Source organism: Danio rerio, chromosome 20 (genome assembly GCF_052040795.2).
Source record: "Danio rerio strain M-AB ecotype USA chromosome 20, GRCz13ab, whole genome shotgun sequence".
Lineage (NCBI taxonomy): Eukaryota > Metazoa > Chordata > Actinopteri > Cypriniformes > Danionidae > Danio > Danio rerio.
In genome coordinates, this window is record NC_141040.1 from 42,212,900 (window position 1) to 42,235,406 (window position 22,507).

At 34.3% G+C, this 22,507-nt stretch overlaps 1 protein-coding gene across 2 annotated transcripts in view; it reads left to right on the plus strand.

The window, feature by feature from the left end:
• Nucleotides 1–22,507, plus strand: part of LOC147832293 (uncharacterized) — a 112,122-nt gene that overhangs the window by 73,879 nt on the left and 15,736 nt on the right. Inside the window, exons 3-4 of one of the 2 annotated variants that reach the window (XM_087298592.1) lie at nucleotides 7,568–7,683; nucleotides 15,395–15,522. In XM_087298592.1, the coding sequence (XP_087154718.1) occupies nucleotides 7,568–7,683; nucleotides 15,395–15,522 (244 nt within the window). Of the gene's footprint in view, nucleotides 1–7,567; nucleotides 7,684–15,394; nucleotides 15,533–22,507 lie in introns of those variants that run through there. The other variant, XR_015518735.1, reaches the window with a different exon arrangement.

The following is a 22,507-nucleotide window of genomic DNA, read 5'->3' on the forward strand; positions in this document are numbered from 1 at the left end:
CAGTATAAAAATTTATAAATACATTTCACAAGTGTGGCAGTTTAGACTAGAAAAATCGTTGCTTTTTGATACTTGAGTTGCACTGAAAAAAATTATTCATTGGAATTACTACATTTCTTTAGGGTAAGTGGTTGCAACCAATTTATATGTGTTGAGTGTAAACAAATTATGTTTAGGGATGCTCAACCTAATTTGTTTGTAAAAATTCCTACTAAGAAATCAAAAGAGTTTTTAGTAAATTGTACAATAACATACAACAAACACAGCAAGTTTATTAAATCAACGATCCATTAACATTAGCATATATTATCTTCTGACGAATCTGTAAATAATACATTTCAATATAATCTTTTATTTACCTTTTAAAAGATCCTGAAATTTGTCAGATATGATTATTTATTCCAATACAGTTAGAAATAAGAAATCCACTTTCATAAAAGGTTGTTTTCCATGCAGAAATTGTGTCGCATGTCAGAATTTGATAAAGTGTAACGAATTTTTGAATCCAGCAACAGGTAAAAATATTAAAATAAAAAGCTGTATAACCTGCTCTATTCGTAATGTGGTCTGCATGTTAAAATGTAAGTGCCAAAAAATATGCATTCTTCAAGCCAGTTGAAGTTGCGAATTAACAAACATAAATCAAGTATACAACAACATGATATAACTTTGGCAGTAGCAAGACACTTTATAGATTTTGGCGTTAAACAACTAGAATGCATAGGAATCGAAGAAGTGTTTGCGTCACATAGAGGAGGTAATCTGAATTAAAGATAATTACAAAGAGAAGCGTTCTGGATTCATAAATTAAGATCACTTACACCAAAAGGAATGAATGAGGAGTTGAACATTTCTGTGTTTTTTAACAGTTTGTTGTTTAGCTATAATATTACGAATCATGGATTTTGAAGATGTAGTGATACAAATAATGAGATGAAAATGTTTTTTAAATGTTTTTAGACTGTCGGAATTTCACTGTATTGATGTACACATGAATAAATGAATGATGATAATTGATATGCTATTTTTAAAAATATTTCTCAAGTGGTTGATTATGATTTATTGAAATGAAACAGAGACTGTAGGTAATAGACATGGGCCGGTATAAGATTCTGACGGTATGATAACCTTGGATATAAACATCACGGTTTCACGGTATTATGATTACACTGCAAAAAATGCTTTTCTTACTTAGATTTTTTGTCTTGTTTCTAGTCCAAATATCTTACAATTTCTAAATCAAGAAGCATTTTCTAGACAAGAAAAACATATAGTCTTGTTATCAGAAATAATATGCCAAAAATAGGTGAGTCTTTCCTTAAAACAAGCAAAATAATCTGCCAATGGGGTAAGCAAAATAATCTTACGTCAAAAGAAAAAATAAGATTAATTTGCTTACCCCATTGGCAGATTATTTTGCTTGTTTTAAGGAAAAACTCACTTTATATTGGCATTTTATTTCTCAAAACAAGACAATATGTTTTGCTTGTCTAGAAAATGCTTCTTGATATAAGAAATGTTAGATATTTAGACTAGAAACAAGACAAAAAAATCTAAGCAAGAAAAGCATTTTTTGCAGTGTACTGCTCTAAAATGTATTCTTTTTAAATGTCTGGGTAAAAAACTAAATCATTTTCCCCTTTGTACAATATTTTCTAACAATAAACATGTCAGGCTAAATAATTCAAATGAATCATTGACTTCTGCTGTGTTCATGTGTTTCAAAAACTGTTTTTTTACAATTTAAAACAGCATGTTTGGAGATCTTTTCTGATCTTTCAGCTAGATCTTTTCTAGCTAATTGACACAGTATAACAAATGTATTTTTGAATGTTTTGGACTGTTGGAATTTCATTGTATTGGTGTAAATATGCTATTTTCCTGTGAAATGTTTTCCAAGGTAAGGGTAAATATTTCTTATATGGTTAGTTATGTGTGTTGAGGTGAAGGTGAGATTGTCTTTAATTATCGAGTGGCCGCCAAATGTATTTTTTAATGTGTTAGACTGTTTCATTATATTGATGTAGACATAAGCAAAATATGATAATTGATATGCTATTTTTCTGTGAAATAGTGTTTTAAATATGATGATAAATAGTCATTGGTTAATCATGGAATAATGAAATGAAAATGAGATTGTTTTTTAATTATCGAAAGGTTGTCTAACCAATGACCTAATGTGATTGACTGTGGGATAAAAGGGTGGAGTGAGAGGATAGTGTCACACAATGAGTAAGGCGTTTTGCCTAAACGTTTGTGTTTTTGTATCACCGAAGAATATAAAAATAAAAACAGCATGAAGCAGTTATTTAATGCGTGCGAATCAAGACTTTTTGTTAAAATTCAGCCCATATAAATTGTTTGCAACCACTTACCTTGAAAAGATTTTGTAAATCCAATGAATCGTTTTTTTTTTCAGTGTACTTCTAAAAGATTGCTTGTACTGTAAGTCATGAACTTTATACAACTCTAGAAAAAAATCAACACAAGCTCAAAGGGAGTACGTGCTTCAGCCTATATTTGTGTAAAAACCTAAAAACATATTGCAGTTTCTAGGTAACATTAACTCTGTGGAGCAGTATGTCGCTTACAACTATTGTTTCTTTTCACACTGATATGTAAAGACATTTAATCAATGAATAGAGGATTGTTTTCATACATTTTTTTGTGCACAACAACAAATAAATGTTGCAAAACAACTTAATGGTGTCTATGATGTAATTGAATACATTTGCCATTACAACTGTACTTGTGATGCAGAAAGCTTGGGTTCGAGTCCAGTGAAGCCCGGTTTCACAAAAGAGATAAAAGTAATGTAAAATCAAGGTAAAACTATATGAACTCTATGGGTTTAAGTCAGTCAGGGTTTAATCTGACAAGCTCTGCCTTCTTGTGGAAAGTACAAGAAGGACATGTAAATAAAGTTTTTCAGATTTAAAAAAAAAAAAAAAAACCTGAAACGGAGTATTTTACCTTTTGCAGAAATGTAGCCCAAGCCGCAAATTTCCAGCGAGTTTGGGAAAAAAGAAATCTCTTCAACTTTATTATCAGTATTTAGAATTTTGACATTCATTTATGTGTTTTGAATAAAATGTTAATTTGTGTTTGATTTCATAAACTGCTGATATTGTGTTTTAGGAATATTATTATTTAGATCATTTGTTCACAGAAAATGACAATAGGACAGTATAAAATATTCCATGTTTTCAGTCCTTTAAAATATATAAAAGATCACGCAATTTGTTTTATAGTTTAATTATTTAAAAAAAGTCACTTGGTAAAGCCTATGAACAATGGATAAAGACTAATTAGAAATGAATTAGTATTTTGCGGCTCCACTGTGATCTTAAATAGTTATCAGTTGATTCTTGTTCTAAATGTGTTTTTTATATTGTTACACTGATTTTTTTTGTGCATGTCTAAATAAATAAATGCATACATGCATACATACATATACATACATACATACATACATTCATTCATACATACATACAGTACATCCATACATACATTGGGTTGTGGCTGGAAGGGCATTCGCTGCGTAAAACATATGCTGGAATAGTTGATAGTTCGTTCTGCTGTGGCCAACCCTGATAGATAAGGGACTTAACTGAAGGAAAATGAAAGAATGAATGAACATTATCAGGACAGATAAAAACATAATCTATTACAGCTTTATTTGATTTGATTTGATTGAAAACAACATTTGAAAACAACAATTGTCAGAACTATAAAATATCCTAAAATTAAAAATTGTCCATATTTTCTGATTCATACTTTTTAGATTTTTATTTATTTGTGCTTTTAAATTGCATTGTGGGACCTAGATCCTTCCTCCAACGACTTTTGACGTTGAAAAGTTTGAAAAAAAAAAAACTTTTATTGACTCTGTTAATAGTTTGATGTAATATATTGTTTGTAAATTATGGTACAAAAACCTTTTAATAAACTGACAGTATTTTTCTGTTATTTTACAGACTTAATTCTCTATATATTGTTTATTATGCAATAAATAGTTTCCAACCACTAAAACTTTAGTAATAGTCACTTTGATAAAATGCACAGTTGACTTTTTGTCATCAACATCCCATAATACTATTCATAACTGTGAATAAACAGAAAATATGGAACCTGCTAATTAACGGACATGTTTTTACAGTGAAGTTATTAGGTCAAAGGCATGTAGTTTACAAACAATTATTATTTTATCAACTTTGATTTTTGTTTGGACAGCAACTTTTTATGTTGGCTCTTTATTTTTTTCAGGTTCAGCACTGATGAATGTTGTTGTTGTGTAACTAACTGAATGAGACATCTTGGCTCACAAAACTGTTAAAGGTTAACTATGTTTAAACTCAGCTGTCATCCTAATTCCCACTCGGAGTATTCCCTGTTCAGCTGTGCTGGTTCCATTAACTTTAGCTGATGATAATCGCTTCTGCTTTCTCTTTACCCAGCTGGCGAGCTCAGATAGAAGAACCGGAGCCTCATTTGAGCAGTCAGTATGCACCTACTCCATAGACAGTGTAAACCAGAGGAGGCTGAGTTCAGCCATCCAGAATAAAGCGTTATTGAGGATGAAATGGGATTTTTAATTGGCTAGGGTTACAGTGCCATGGAAGGGCTCTGAAAGGTCCGCTGTTGTCACAGTGACACTGTCCTACAATGTGAGGCTGTGGCATTCAGTTTTCCCAGCCACAAATGCGTGTCTCTTCACATTACATGGAATGATGGCATTTGTAGAGGAGAATGAAAGCAGGCCTTTAGGACATTAAAGTTGTGTTCACACTGCAGTTCTCAGTGTGTTATTTAAGTCATAAATACAGTGGCATTCAAGATATTGTTTCAACTTTTATTTAACGAAAACACATTTCTAAACATAATAGTTTTTTTTGTAAACATTTTCTTTTATTATTTCAGATTTTGTTTAATCTAGAAAGCATACAGCATATGACTATATCGTAAAACAACCTCGAATCGCCACCCCCCACCCAGTTAGACTTGTTCTAATAACAGAAGGTAAAAAATTGCTGTGTATATAAAAAAGAATAATGTTAAGCCAAATAAAGAGTAGAAGTTAAGAAAAAATAAATAACTATTACATCATGAGATACATAAAGTACATATAAAAAGAAAAGCTGTCCAGTAGAAGGTAAAAGCAAAACAATGACAGTATCAAAAGATAAAATCCAGGACTTAACAGTTTTTGACCGAGCTCCATGTGTGCGCACTGTTAAAAGCTCCATACAAATAATGTCCAGCAAAGATAGGCCCCATTGATGTCTACTCATCATGAAGAGGGATTCAGCGGCAGACCAACATTTTCTTAGCAGCTGTGAAGGCAGCTAAGAGTAAGTTCTTTTGTTGCATTTAGAAGAACATGTTATAAAAAGCGTTAAGAAAAAAAGCATACTAGACTCAGTTCTACATCTTTTCCTAACAAAAATGGTCATGAGCCAGCTGAGACCAAAAAGAATGAAGCGCAGGACATTTCCAATAATAATGAAAATAACTCGTTTCTAATAACTGATTTATTTTATCTTTGCCATGATGACAGTGAATATTATTTTACTAGATAATTTTGAAGATACTAGAACTTCAGCTTAAAGTGCAATTTAAAGATTTAAGTTAGGGCATTTAGGCAAGTCATTGTATAACGATGGTTTGTTCTGTAGACTATTGACAAATATTTCTTAAGAGGCAAATAATTTTGACCTTAAAAATTGTTTTAAAAAAATTATAAACTGCTTTTATTCTAGCCAGAATAAAACAAAATAAGACTTTCTTTAGAAGAAAAATATTATAGGAATTACTGTGGAAAAACTCCTTGCTTTCTTAAACATCATTTGACCAATATTTGAAAAAGAAAAAAACTTTACTGGAGGGCTAATAATTCTGAATATAACTCCATATGAGTACATTTCAGTACACTACATTTTCAGCAAAACTGTTAGGAATGGAATTATATACTGAATCAGAATCAGCTTATATTTTCATACACTATTGTACAGTACGTGAAAAACAGTTGGTATATGAGAAAAGTTTTTAAAAGATGTTTACATAGTAAAAAGTACAAATTTAGTACAAATTTTAACTTTTAAATGATATCTTATCTAAATGTAACTGGCTCTGTTCCATTGCGGGTATATTTTCTCCTGGTTTTTGGTAAGTAAGAGATGTTGAATTTATGGTCTTTATATATACAGTTGAAGTCAGAATTATTAGCCCCCTTTGAATTATTTTTTCTTTTTAAAATATTTTCTAAATTATGTTTAACAGGGCAAGGAAATTTTCACAGTATGTCTGATAATTTTTTCTTCGAGAGAAAGTACTATTTGACACTATACACTATACAGAACAAACCATTATCTTACATTAAATTACATACAGTAACCTAATTACCCTAATCTTTCTAGTTAACCTAATTACCCTAGTTAAGCCTTTAAATGTCACTTAAGCTGTATAGAAGTGTCTTGAAATATCTAGTCAAATATTATTTACTGTCATCATGGCTAAGATAAAATAAATCAGTTATTAGAAATGAGTTATTAAAACTATTATGTTTAGAAATGTGTTAAAAAAAAACCTTCCCTCCGTTAAACAGAAATTGGGGAAAAAATAAACAGGGGTCTAATAAATCAGGGGGGCTAATTATTCTGACTTCAACTGTATATTTAATTATTCTTTTTTTTTTTTTACTATTGCTACTGCTTTAGTTTATTAAAGAACAGATCCAGTCACAAAAATAAGAAACATATTCCATTGCTTTACTTGACTTTATCATTATAACATCATAAATGCGTCACATACTGTCCATTTTTGCTACCTTTGGCTGCTATATTCAAATAGAAAAGATCATGCAGAATAATAATGACAAAAAACAGACATAACGATTGACCTAAAGGCATCGCAGAGGAGTGTGAAATAGTTTTTTTTTAATTTTTGTTATTAATTTAAACATAACTGTTAATAACAATGGTCGCAATAACCTATAAAACATCTAGAATAAAGATTTCACTTAAAATAAAGGGTTCTTTATGGGCATTTATAGTTCCCATTAAGAGCCTTTAACATCAATAAAGCTTTTCCAATAGATGCAAGGTTATTTAATGTGTAAAATTGTTTTGGAGATTATTAAAATTTTCTTTTAAAAAAAAATTCTAAAAGGTTCTTTGACAAACCTAAAGTGGTTATTTATTATATTGCTTGGAAATGACTTTGGACCTTTGGATGATTATTTTGGACCTGTTGTTTTTAAAAGTGTTAAAAATGAAATATAAAAAGTGTTTAAATTTTACAGTATATAGACCATATTCCAGTCTTAAAGGGACATTTCGAGATCCACTTTCACATTCTGTAAGATAATGCGGTTGTCAATCTCAAACACGGAAATTGTGAACATCACCATAGACAGGATTATATTACCAGGACAGCAATTTCTCATTCATGTTTATTTAACACTGGAGACCAGATGTTCTGCAGAGCATTATGTTCTGTCAGAATAGAAGTTTTATTTTTCAAGTTCTGCATTGTATTAAGTTTACCTCTGAATTTATGATTAATGCAGGACTCCAGGGCTTAGCTATCACACTCCAAAGCCTGTTGTTCCTGGGAAATCAATATCTGAAAGGTGCAAGGTGGATTTCTCTTAGAGCTTCATGCATCGTCGGCTGCTCATTCAGGGTGTGTATGTATTTCTAAATGTATTGCTTATCGACCGGTGTAAGAGCAGAATCCAAAGAAATGCACTGTATTCATAATGCATTTTAACAAGCTCTTCTTTAACCAAAGGGATTTATTCTCTTGTAAACAGAGTTATGTTTGTATTGGTGTATTTGTTTTTAGGTAGGTTTTATCTTTGACTTTAGTTTTAATTTAAATATTAAGTTAGTTTTAGTCATTTTGTTGTGTTTTTGTATTCTTTTTTATTAGATTTAAGTCATTTTGTTCAATGTTCTTTTGTAGAAAGCTAAAAATTACAGTAAGTTTTTCTTACATTATATTTAACACTTTAAATTCTTAGACATATTGTTGTGTTTTCGTCAATTTTGCTATATTTTGAGTCATGTTGCTGTGTTTTTTTATTTTATTAGTTGTATCTGAATGTCTATATAGCCTTAATAGCCTTAAATCACTAGTTACTGTATTTTACTTTAAGTTAAAAATTAGAATTAGTTGCTTGGTTAAAAAATTTAAAGGTTAAAATTAGGAGGTTACAGTGTATATTAAAATACAGTAAAACATACTATAAAGTTAAAAAGTTCAGTAATTTTGTTGTGTTTTTTTTTTTTCAAATTTATTAGTTATTTTTTAATATGTCTATATAGCTTTTAATCAGTAGACTTTTGTTTTAGTTATTTTATGTATTTTCTTTCTTGGCAGCTACAGCTGAAAGTTTAGTTTGCCATATATACATCTTAAAATAGCTGTAAAAATACATTTTAAAATTACTGGTTTAATCACATTGCTGTGTTTTTGTCATTTGTATTAGTTTTTAAGATATTTTGTTGTGTTTTGACATTTTATATATTCATATATATATATATATATATATATATATATATATATATATATATATATATATGTATGTATGTATGTATGTATGTATGTATGTATGTATGTATGTATGTATGTATGTGCAATATCACATAAGTAGCAATGCGATGTGGCTGTAGCGTCCCACCAGTGATGTCACATCGCACTGCTTCTCGTGTGATATTGCATTTATACAACAGTTCGATGGCATAATCGTGTATAAAAAGAAAAATCAAACCCTTTTCTATTAGGAACTACTTTATTCTGCTTTTCATCTGCAGCTGACATCAGAACAGCAGAAGCCGCTACTAATTCACCACCGTCACTTTAGAGCTAGTGTTTGAATGATTCTCTAGCATAATATCTAAAGTGATGACAAATCAGGTGATTTTGCTCACATGTTAAGATTATATTGCTTAACCGCATGTGATCCTATCAATCTACAGAGATATCTCCTTACACTTTTGCAGTCTATTACAGTCTACAGCATTTCACTGTTGCAATTGGGATATCACAATAATTAACCCCCCAAAAAGCAGCGTATAAGATAAGGAAAAACGCTAAACACATGCGGGCTTTTCTTCTTTCTTTCTGCCCACAGAACACACATTACTGATATGTGAGTCCCATCTCACACTCAATACACTACAATTATATGGTATAAATACAGCACTACAACATACAAAAGAGAGAGAGATCGACTTAAAATATCACTTACCAGTGTAATAATGATTTGATCAGCTGTAGTTAAAAATTACGCTGTTTTAATCTTCTAAAGGCGTATTATGCAGTCTTGTCACCATCTTGTGGATAGATAACATCAGTATAGAAAGCTAATGGCCACTGACTAACTGTCTCTCAGAAATGATAAATATTTAAAATAGCCACTATCCTTATAAATAAGCTGCATAGTTGCAATATAAACAACTACATTCTCAACTAACAAAGCTTCAAAAGTATATTATGTTGCCAACAGCAGGAATATGTCAAACTGTAGAGTGTCCTCTGCTTGTTGCTGTATGTGGGTGGAGTAATACACAAAGGTCAAGGGTGAAGAGGTGGTATGAGTACTGTTACTAGAAGAAAATCACGGTGATCAGCCAAACAGAAGCAAGATCCAGACCTGTTGTGTATATAAATGTATTTGTACGTGTGTGTGTGTGTGTTTGTGTGTGTGTGTTAAGGGTTTCACAAATTTATGCTCAATTTCGATTATCGAATCAAAAAATAGAATCGTTGATGCGGCCACGCCCCCAATGTTCCCGCTTGCCAAGCGGGAAAAACAGGCTTGTTGAAGTGCTTGTTAAACTGTGCAGACGCAGGAGACCCGTCGACAGGGCTTAAACTTTTAGGGCTCGACAATAAGGACTGCTCGATGGCCCGGAGCCAGCGTGCGAGACGCTCGGGTCAGTGTACAGTGCTGCCTTGTTGCGTGCCAGATCGAGCCAGAGCTGCGTGCTGCTACTGTCTGTCAATTGTGTGCAAACACAATCTTACAGTGCTTTCACACATAGACGTTTGTTTCGGAATCTGTCTTGTTTTCCCCGTTAGCGCAGTTTGTTTGGCATATATCCAGCAGTTGCGCTCGCATCCGCGCCAAATCAATCAGTCCAAGATCGGCTGAATGAGACGATCTCTTTCCTATTAAGCGGATCGATTGTAGTGAGAAAATGCAACGAACTAACGACCCAGGCTATATCACAGTGTATTATGATCGTGTAATAGCCATATATACGGCTATATGAAGAGAGAATGATGACCAGGGCCAGATGTCATTCTTACCGGAAAATGCGAAAGTAAAAGCATGCTGAAATATTACCGAGAGCTGTTTATCCTGCCTGATCTCGGTTTTTTTAATCTTATAATATGTTGTGTTAGGCCAGTTGTTTTGTTCTTTCTTTCGAGCTGTTAGTGCGGAAATGATCAACATTGATCTGCTTCGCGATCTGATGGAGTCTCGGTTCATCTGCTATATATAACATATGTCTCTCTATAATTTAAGCCTAAAATGCAGAATTCTAGCCAATGTTTCTTTAATAGATTGATTAATTTAATAGATAGATATGGTAATTATGTGTGTAACTTACCTTTATTTATTTACTGTATGGTTTGTTTATGGGTAAAACAAAGACTATGCAGGTCAGGTAGTTTAAATGGTAGGCTACAAATAATTAATTTGTTATTAATTAATCAATTATTCATAATCGAAAATCGAATCGAATCGTGACTTAAGATTCGAAAATGTAATCGAATCAAGGATTTGGAGGCTCATGACACCCTTAGTGTGTGTGTGTGTGTGTGTGTGTGTGTGTGTGTGTGTGTGTGTGTGTGTGTGTGTGTGTGTGTGTGTGTGTGTGTGTCTGTTTATATAGCTTTTAATCAGTAGTCTTAGTTATTTTAGTTCATCAAATATTTTTTTTCTTGACAATTATAGCTGTACGTTTTGTCATGTATACAGAATATCTTAAAATATTGTACAATTCTTAAAATACTTTGTTAAAAATGCTGTTTTCTTGTGTTTTTGTTGTGTTTTGTCACTTTTTAAAAGTTGTTTTTGAATAAGTCTATATATATTTTATAATATATACGTCTAAAAATATAGCTTTTAATCAGTAGTCTTAATTAAGTGGAAAATTAGACATATTTCTTGTTAGCTAGCTGAATGTCAAGTTTATTAAAATGTCAAAAACAGTATAAATATTTTTTAAATTAATACATTTAAATAACATTTTAAACTAACCGTAGTTGCAAAAAAAGGTAATTTGTCCCTGACTTTTTTCCACAAACTTTATATAAATTAATTAAATTACACATTTGCTGTGATTCAAGGACATGTTGTACAGAAAGCAACTATGCTTAAAGGTTTATGTGAAGGTTATTGCCCGCATAAGCAGTGGGCAGATGGGATCTAGCCATTAATGAACCATTATACTGATTAAAGCCCTTGCCAGCAGAAATTATTGCTTTAATTATTGACAGCCTTTACACTAAAAATTAATTAAGGCAGGGAGAGGGATTCCTGTCAGCCGGTCCTTAACAAACTAAATGTTCTCCAGATGCAATTCTGATTATACTCGATGCATATTAATTAAGATTCCAAATTGTAGGGAGTGAATATGTTTGGTCCAGAGGGCTCGACAGATGACATAGAAATTTTATATCACTTCCCCAGACCAAGATATAGGCTACAGTCTTGCGAAATAACAGTTGAGTGATGCAAATGTTTTTTTTTTTTTTTTTTGTGAGGGATTGTATAGTAAATACATATTAAGGTATGTTTTTTATTTTTTTATTTGGTATTTTATATATATATATATATATATATATATATATATATATATATATATATATATATATATATATATATATATATATATATATATATAGTTGAAGTCAAAATAGCCCCCCTGAATTATTAGTCTTTGCCATGATGACAGTAAATAATATTAATTTTTATTAATGAATAGGACACTTCTATACAGCTTAAAGTGACTTTTAAAGGCTTAACTAGGCTAATTAGGCAGGTTAGGGTAATTCATTCATTCATTTTCTTGACGGCTTAGTCCCTTTACTAATCCGGGGTCGCCACAGCGGAATGAACCGCCAACTTATCCAGCAAGTTTTTACGCAGCGGATGCCCTTCCAGCCGCAACCCATCACTGGGTAACATCCACACACACATTCACACACACTCATACAATACGGACAATTTAGTCTACTCAATTCACCTGTACCGCATATCTTTGGACTGTGGGGGAAACAGGAGCACCCGGAGGAAACCCACGCGAACGCAGGGAGAACATGCAAACTCCACACAGAAACGCCAACTGAGCCGAGGCTCGAACCAGTGACCTTCTTGCTGTTAGGCGACAGCACTACCTATTGCGCCACTGCCTCGCCAGGTTAGGATAATAAGGCAAGTTATTGTATAATGATGGTTTGTTCTGTAGACTATCGAAAAATATATAGCTTAAAGGGGCTAATAATTTTGACCTTCAAATAAAAAAAAATTTTTTTAAAAATTAAAAACTGCTTTTATTCTAGCCAAAATAAAACAACTACGACTTTCTCCAGCAGAGAAAATATTATCAGACATACAGTGAAAATGTCCCTGCTAATTACCCTAACCTCTGTGTTAAACAGAATTTGGGGAAAAATAAACAGGTGGGCTAATAATTCTGACTTCAAGTAATATATATATAACATGATGTAAATTTTATTTATAAAGTAGCATATTATATTATATTATATTATATTATATTATATTATATTATATTATATTATATTATATTATAACATTTTATAAAAAATTATATTCATTATTGTGGAGGAACATGTAATCAAAATAAGTATTTATTAATGGATTTTACTTTAGAAATCTAAATTTGTAATCATGCAATTTCATATTTTGTGTTTTTATTTTTCTGTATGGAAAAAAAATAATGATGTTTTTTTCTTTAATGTTATCATTTACACAAAATGTATATAGCATGTAAACTGTTTTATTGTTTTTGAAATAATTCTTTAATACCCTATATTTTGCCACTGTCCTTCAAACCCCTTTACACGCTTTACACATTGGTCAGCACAAGATATTTCATAATTTTAAATATAATAAAAATTTGTGTTTACTAAGTGCAAGTTAAAAGAAAAATGAAGTTTAAAGACTATAAATGTTATGCTAAATCCCAGTGAAACATTTTTCCCCCATTCATCCAAGGTTATTTAAAACATTTATGTGACCACTTGCATTTAATATGCTTCATACGAAATCACTTTTGTTACTTTTATTTAATACGGATGGTCTTTGACAATTACATAAAATGTATAATTGCATCATAAAATAATATACTTCATCAGCAGGGAGACAGAAATACAGTCCAGCCATTATCCATGTGCACCACTTCTACTGCACATCACATTTACATTACATTTAGATTTGGTCATTTAGCAGACGCTTTTTTCCAAATCAACTTACAATTGCAGAGGCATTCAGCAATTCAACAAGAAGAGACAATACTAACAAGAAGTTTTATTCATACAAACAACTGTTATTATGTTAGATACTAGAGTTAAGATGTGTTTTTTCTTTTATATAGAGAGAAGAGTGCAGACACATCTACTTTTGCTTTCTTAAATAAATGGTTTTACTCTTTTTTTAAGTAACAGAGCTCATCAGGTAAGGGTTAATGGGATACTTTCTGAGGTCAGATATAGTAGTACAGAAGTGCCACAAGGTTGTGTTTCATCGCCTGTGCTTTTTGCCTTTTACATGAATGATTGCAGGAGCACACATTTTAATAAATACATTATGAAATATGCTGATGACACTGCCATTTTAAGTCTTTTACACTAAGACATGGACCTACTGTATCATCCTACCACTGTGAAATCGATCATTCCATTCAGTGGTGTGATAAGAACTGTCTTGTGTTAAATGTAAAAAAGACACAAGAAATAGTCCTTGACCCACGAAGTGTTTCTGAACACAGGCCTGTGATCATTATAGTGATACAGCAAATCACATCTTACAAATACCTGGGGTTTTATATGGACAGTGTTTTTTGTTGGAGAACACACATTGAGAGCTTATGGACACAACTACAACAGAGGCTTTATTTTTTAAGAAGGCTGACATTGTATGGGGTGGGTAGCAATATCTTGCTTGTTTTTTACCGAGCTACGTTTGAGAGTCTTATTCGCTATGGAATCACAGTCTGGTTTGGAAACCTGTCTGTTCAGTTGAAAAATAAATTGGTTCATATGCAAAAAAACAGCCATGAAAATTATAGGAATAAAACAGTACAAGCCCATTCAGACTCTATATGAACAGGCGGCTATGAGAAGAGCAATACGTATTAGCGCTGATTCTAAGCATCCCCTGTTCAGTGAATATCAGCTGTTACCATCACGAAAAAGACTGAGAATGCCAATGTGTAAAACTAATAGACTGAAGCTTTCGTTTGTTCCTACCCCAATAAAACTGTTGAACCAATAACACTGTTCCTGTAGTACGTTAGCACTTGACTGGGTTCTGTGTTTTATAAATTTATACTTGTATACGGTTTTATTCTGTAAACAATGTATGTTCTTTACTGTTTGTTCTTAATTGTTTTGTTTTATTTTTTTTTACTATCTGTTTATAGGAATGTTGTAGCACCTTTTTTGCCCAAGACAAATTTCCTCTCTGGGACAAAATAAAGTTTATCCTATCCTATCCTAAGAGTGTTTCTACAGGTGGTTTGTCAAGCCCACTTACCTGTGTGAAGCACACCTCATAAATGCACAGTGCTTTTTTGTGTCTGGTGCAAAACTGGTTAAAGTGATGGTTAAAGTGGCAGAGAGATATGAGAGTGTGCTTTCTACAGATGGTTTGTCAAGCCCACTCACCTGTATGAGGTACACTCAGAAATGATTATGTTTTGGTTATTGTGGTGCCAAAGTTCAGATTTTTCAACTCAAGCGGTTCGCATGATTCACGCGTTACGCATTTCAAATGCTAAAAACGATTAATTCACACCGTGTCATTCACTCGCTTTGCGTCATTCACACTGCATCATTCGCACCGCCTCATTTACACAAAAGATGCCACAGGATGTCTGATTACGTCTTTGCATTGACTTAACATGTAAATCTTGCGCTTGACATTTCATCTGTGTCTGTTGTGAACGTACTATCAGAGAGATGAGAGAGTGTGTTTTCTACAGGTGGTTTGTCAAGCCCACTCACCTGTGTGAGGCACTCTCTGTCTTAATATTCATACACTGTACTTATACATTTATCCATCTAAAACTCCAATTGTGCATGACATTTCATCATGTTGCAGGGCATTCCGTTTGAGCACTTTTTTCTTTTTCAGGTGAAAATCTACCGATATCTGAACAGCACATACTGTAGGGACCCTGTGAACTGGAACACAGCGTTCTCTCATTCCTGCAGGTTTGACCAGATTCAATTGGAAGCACATGGTTGCAGAGAAATGAGCTGGTAGAAGTGACCTCTAAAGTTTCTGAAAGAAAGAAAAAGCTGGTTGGCACAAGGAGACAGTGTGTGTGTGTGTGTGTGTGTGTGTGTGTGTGTGTGTGTGTGTGTGTGTGTGTGTGTGTGTGTGTGTGTGTGTGTGAGAGAGAGAGAGTGTGTGTGGGGGGCGATTGGCGAAATTGGGGAGGTGTTGGTCAGTCAAGTGGGAAAAGGCCTCAGTTTTTCATTTCATCAAGCAATAAAACCCTCAAGCCCTTGTGGCTCTTATCTGTGCTGTGATCTAAGCACATTATAAGGCTGAAAAGTCGGTGTTGAGAAAGCAGCTGGAGGAAGTGATGATGACTACAGAAAAGTCCAGGCAAAGTAATGAGAAAGTAGTGCCGGATAAGATCAAAACCAATTAAGTTCATCCTGGTTCTATCCAACCTTGGAAAAATTTCAACCTGGCTTCATCCATCTACTTTGAATCCTGTCTAAATTTACAGATTAATCTGTTTTAGAATAACAGGGAGGAATTCACTCAGGATGAAGTGTCCCGGCTGATTGTTTATTTGCATGCTGCATAGTTTTAGTGCCCAATTCACTAAAGGAATTATGCAAATCTAAGCAACAAAGCAAACATGTCTTCCAAAATGTGTTTTTTAGTGCACAGTTGTAGAGATTGCAGCAAACTCTCACATTCTGGCATACTTTACTGGAAGTTTCAACCCATGCTCACTATAAAAATCCTAAGAAGTGACACATACATAAGAAATGATGTAAACTATTGTCAGAGACAGAAACAGGACCAGACATGAGTAGTGTCAGAGCTCTGCCACCAAAACAAGAATTTCAAGACCAAAGTGGCAGAACCCTGACAACTATGGCCATGTGAGACAAAAAGAGACGCTCAGCAAACTGACCACACCAAAAAAGTTGTCCATATGGAGAAATACAGGTGAGCCAAATGTATTTTGATTACAAATTATAGACATGAATATGTTGTGCGGTTTTGATTGAGTCTGTTGTCTGATGCAGCTACGCTGAAAGGCACGGTAGGCGGCGAGGACTAGCCTTAAAGGCGCAGTACGACAAAACAACCCCCTGGTGGAAAAATGTAAAAAGTACAATCTTGTAAAAGGTATAATGAAAAAAATTATGGGTGTTTTGAGCTGAAACTTCACATACACATCCTGGAGATGCAAAACACTTCTGAAAAAAGGGGGTAATTTAGGTGTCCTTTAAAAAGCTGATACACAGAGATTCAGATTCTTACTTTGTTCTATGCTGAAGTACAATATTGAACCGATTAACATTGAGATTCTACTAATTATCCTGTGAATGACTAACTTTTTTAGAGGACTTGAATAATTTAGTGACTTTGTGCAGATGCACGATTCTAGAAATCACAGATTTGGAATGACCAACTTACACTTCCCGACAAAAGTCTTGTCGTTAATCCCAGTTGTAAGAGCAACTAATAATAACTTGACTTCTAGTTGATCATGCAGAAAAGTGGCAGAATGTAGAGTTTTTAGATGAATCATCTGTTGAACTGGATCTTAATCATTAATAAATACTGCAGAAGACCTATTGGAACCTCCATGGACTCAAGAAATCAGTCAAGTTTAGTGAAGGAAAAATCATAGTTTGGGGTTACATTCAGTATGAGGGCGTGCGAGAGATCTGCAGAGTGGATCATCAACAGCCTGAAGTATCAAGACATTTGTGCTGCCCATTACATTACAAACCACTGGAGAGGGCAAACTCTTCAACAGGTGAGCGCTCCCTCTCATACTTCAGCCTCCACATCAAAGTTCCTAAAAGCAAAGAAGGTCAAGGTGCTCCAGGATTGGCCAGCCCGATCACCAGATTCTGAACATTATTGAGCATGTGTGGGGTAAAATGAAGGTGGAGGCATTGAAGATGAATCCAAAGAATCTTGATGAACTCTGGGAGTCCTGCAGGAACACTTTCTTTGTCATTGCAGATGACTTTATTAATAAGTTATTTGAGTCATTGCAGAGATGTATGGATGCAGTCGTCCAAGCTCATGGGAGTCATACACAATAACAATTCTTTTTCCACTGCACCATGACTTTATATTCTATAGTGTACATTATTTCTTTTAAATAAGTGACAAGACTTTTGTCTAAGCAAAGTGAGATCTTACTGTCCTAATTAAATAATTAAAAATTAAGGCATGATCTTATTTTATTTTGGTAAACTAAGCGTAATCTAGGGCCTTTGCCTTTTATATAAGCCACTTCTGAATCCAAATGATCAACTAGAAGTCAAGTTATTATTTGTTGTTACTAAAACTTGGATAGGCGACAAGACTTTTTTCAGGTAGTGTGCTATGGCTGAAAGTGTCTCCCTTTAGGCTTCATCTGGATAACCATGTGTTGAAGGGTTTCAGTTCTACACTTAAAAAGAAAAAAACAAACTTAAAAATAGTTTTCCAGAAATGCAGGCAGAGTTATGTAACTCCTGTAAACACAGGTTGCAAAATCTCTCCAGCACTGAAACTCTTTTAAAAGTCCAAAAAAAAGTGCTTTTCTTCTGGAAACATGCCAGCTTATTGCACTCTTCTTCATCATTTGATCTTTATTTGATGAATTACCGCTGCCGGGAACAACATTCAATGTAAACAAGCATCTCTTATTTTAATAAAATTCTGTGTACCTCCTGCTGTCTGTGGGCGGTAATGGCGCCATGTTTTGTAAATAAGGCTCAATCTATAAATAATAAGCCTGATTTACATGAAAAGAGGCATATTTTAAACTAGATAGCGCTCGGCTTGTGAATAAGATGCACAGCATAGGATTGAAATGCCACAGAACTATTGAGTGACTTGGCCCCACGCCGCATAGTCTCATCTCATCCTGAATGCTATCTTACAAACACAGCCCTGGTGATGTAACCGCGATAACTAATGTGGATTTTTTGTCAGCTAGATGAGCTGTAGGATGACTCAAAGTGAGCATGTGATAAAGAGATGCTCTGACAAAAGCGTGACACACATGCTGTGGATTCATACCAAGTTGCGCTCTATTTTCAGTGAACGACACCTTTAATTGATGCAGTGACTGGAGACTCATGCGCCGCAGATGTAGACGGGTGCAGAAAGGCTGAGGGACGGAGATAGAAAGAGTATTGCTTGTGTTTTCCCTAAGCATGAAAAATGAGAGCAAGTCAAATTATCCCTCTCCCAAAGTGCTTTGCGGACAGCCATTCATCTTTGTGCTTTATCTGTCACTCCGGTCTCATCTTTCCACCTCTCATCCCGCACTTCTGTCCTCCTCCAGCTGAATATCATTTGCTAAAACTTTAGGGAAGCGACTCGTCTTCATTGTCTCCGATTGCTCCATTGTCTGATCATCAGCTGGGTAATGGCTCTGACAGACCTGTTACAGATGTAGTGTTTAATGACAAACAGTAATCAGGAGGGATTTGGTGACGCATTTAATCTCTGGTTTTACAGCTTTGTCCATGGATGATTTTTATCCCCTAAGGCGGATTCTTATGAGCTCACTTACTCAGCCTGACAGAAAGCGATGTTGAACAGCGTGATAAAAAAGAGCACCACACTGGGGAAGATTGTGCAAAAAATCACAATTCAGCTTTGTCTTACCAACCACCGGGTGGACTTCTCTTTGATAGCAAAGAAACCTTGTCATGTTCAAGTTCAGTGAAGGAATACAACTGAGCATCAGAATGTAGATGAATTAAGTATTATTGGAACATTCCATGTTTGATTTGTTAAAATTATAACAATTAATGAATTTTGCTTGGTGTAATAATTATTTTTGGCTTGTCCAACTCTATTGTACTTCTTAAAGGGATAGTTCACACAAAAATGAAAATGATTAATTACTCACCCTCTTGTCATTCCAATCCCTGATACCTTCGTTCATCTTCAGAACACAAATTAATAGGGATGCACCGATAACATTTTTTGGAACCGATCCCGATACCAAAATTCTGAGTATCGACCGATACAGATCCAATCTCGATACTGTGCCATTTATTATTATTTATTTTTTTATAAACTTAATACAGTTTCTATAGTTTTGGTGCTCAAATAATATATCTTTTTTAGTAAAAAATAACAGACCTATAGCCTACATTAAATGACATGCATGTCTGAATTTATTTATTTATTGTCTGAAAAATTTTCTTTTTGAAACAGACAACTAAAACTAATGCAATTCCCACTGTGCCGAGTGAGCACTTTTCTTCCTGTTAAACTTAACAGTAGCATTATTGATAATGTAAGCGTGCTCAGGTTCTGTAGGTAAAAATGCAGTATGAGTGTAGGCCATCGGGGAAGAGAGGAGGGGGGACAACTACACTTCGACACGATTCAAGGCAACCTAGTATGAGTACCTCCTTAGAGTAAACATTGTTGTAACATTAAAATAAATGTTTTCTAAGATTTTTTTGGAACATCTTTAGAACATTACAACTGTTCTTGAGGAATGTTTTGAAAATATTAATAGAAAATTTTTTTTGGACATATATTGTGGACAGAATGATGTTTTAAATAACATTCTGAGAACATTGTGAGACTAAAAAGTTATGAAAATGTTTTAGAAAATAGCCAAAAAAAAATAACAATAATACATAGTCTAAAAAAAAAAACAATTTGAACATTCAAAAAATAACATTATGTAAATAAATGGGAACTTTAAGGGAGTGTTTTTAGAATCTGAAATCGTTAGGTAGAAGAATTCATGCAAGACTCGTGCACTCAGTTGATGCAAAACAAAAGTCAATGAGTCAAGCAAATATATTCGTATTTAAAGAAATATGTATTTCCTCTCCACCACATCTTCTTGGTCCATTTTTTAGAACAATTAATCCCACCTGAAATCTGTATTTCTAAAACTATTTGGCCTCTTTTACAGCTACAGTACATCGCAGACAGAATGCAAGTGTTATCAGATGCGCCATGCTCTAATTTTGCTGACAGGATTATTTGTTGGTACATTAATTGTTGTTATATTAAGTGACTTGTTAGTATGTTTCTGCTGTAAAGCATGTTAAAAATGTATGATAGGCATTATGATTGTTGTATGTATCATATCATATTAGGACCATATGGGGACATATGGGGTTTTTTGAGCACACTTCGTTATTGTTGTTAATTTATTCGTTTGCTGGAAATTATGACTGAATTTAGAAATAGTTTTGAAACAAATCTTTGTGCTAAACAAACAAAATTAATTATGCAGGCTAATGGATGTCTGTTTCCTTATCCACGAAAGAGAGTAAGTGAAGGTAAAGAAAGAGGAGGTTCATTATCTCATTCTCACGCTGCAGATGGTCTGTTTTACTGTTTTCTCGCTAGTGAAGTGATCAGTTTTCCACTTACAAAGTCTGCCTTGTAAAATGGGGCAACGCAACTGACTCTTAAAGAGACAGGGAGATGAGACTCTGATTGGTTTATAGTCAAAACACACCTATAACTCATTAAGAGAATAAGCTCAACCCTGTTAGACCATGTGCTAGGGCACAGAGCGGAGTTTTTCATCCTTAAAGGGCCATGAAACCCCCTCGTTTTAGCAGGGTGTTTTCACACCTCTACTTTGGAAAAAGTCAGAAAAGTGGGCGTGTCTAGCTCTGTTTAGGGGGGAGTGTCGGAGGAACTAAAGTGGGATGGTGTGGGAGTGTCTATTTGGGCACGCGCGAGTTTCAGCCAAAATACTCACACACAGGAGAAAGTGATGGTGTTTTACCTACATGGACATCTGTAGTCGAATTATTTGCCAAATTATTAAATGGTGGACTTTAACTGCAGTTTGGCTCTTTCATTTAGGGAATTCATTCATGCCCCTTGCGACAAACGAGATATTTGATTCGAGGATCTGCTCTAAGCGTGTATTTTTCATGCAATGTTTGATACCGCACGGCGAATGAGAGGAAAAAAACTCAGCATTTTCCGGAAACTTAGATGCACACGGCAGGTAGCGTCAGAAAGCCGCGTGTGTTATTCCGGTCACAAAATGCGGTAAAAACCCTACACGAGGTTAAAGTTTGGTTGTGGTGCTAACATGTTTGCACTCTGTGCAAAAGTTAACTTAGTTCGATCCGAACAAACTGAATAAACAAAGAGCACTGGTCGCTCACTTACCAAATCTGTAGAGACAGGACAATCAACAGCAACTAGAGCCACGTCTTTATGAAGAGAATACTACAAGCGAATCCGGATCTCAGCGTTTGCAGATGAGAACAGCTCTCAGGTAAACAATAATCCTCCTTAGACACGTAAGTTATTGTTGTCGAGCGTCGCGTACACTGTTAATCCACACGTGATCCAGATGAGCTCTCACAGAGAGAAAATGAAAACGAAACTTACGGCAGCAAACTATAAAAGCAACACTTCACGCTTGTTTTGCCAACACAACGTGGCGTCTATGTCGCGTAAAAACACGGTGACAGTAATGAATATTAATGAAGTTGCACAATAGAGCGCGCTGATTGGTTTGAACCAAGCCTTACTCATGCATTAATGCATCACACTGTAAGACGTAATAAGACACACTCTGGCACAGACGCCCAGTCTGCACGCTGGAATACAATGCTATTATGTCATGACCGTGACGCAGCTTCAAAAATTCGTTTCAAACAGGAAGTACGAATTTGCTTGAAATAACGCAAAAACAACCAATTTACACTTTTTAGTGAAATATAGGTGTCTTAATAGTGTTTTTAGCAGTGTGGGACACATATACGACTGTCAACAGCTCAAAAAATGTGTTTTGGTGTTCTGTGACCCTTTAAAATAGCAAAAGTGGATTCTGACACGCACTTAATGCTTTTGCACCTAGATCGTTAAAATAGAGCCCCTTATGTGTTAAGGTGTACAACAACCATAGAAAATAGGGAACATATTTGCACATATCTCTCTGTTATTGTGTTTCTTCATTCTTCAGCACCATTCTCTGAATTTGTGGAAGGCAAGAGCTCTGTAATTGTCTCCTGTTTACATCTGTCCAAGTCAAAGAGA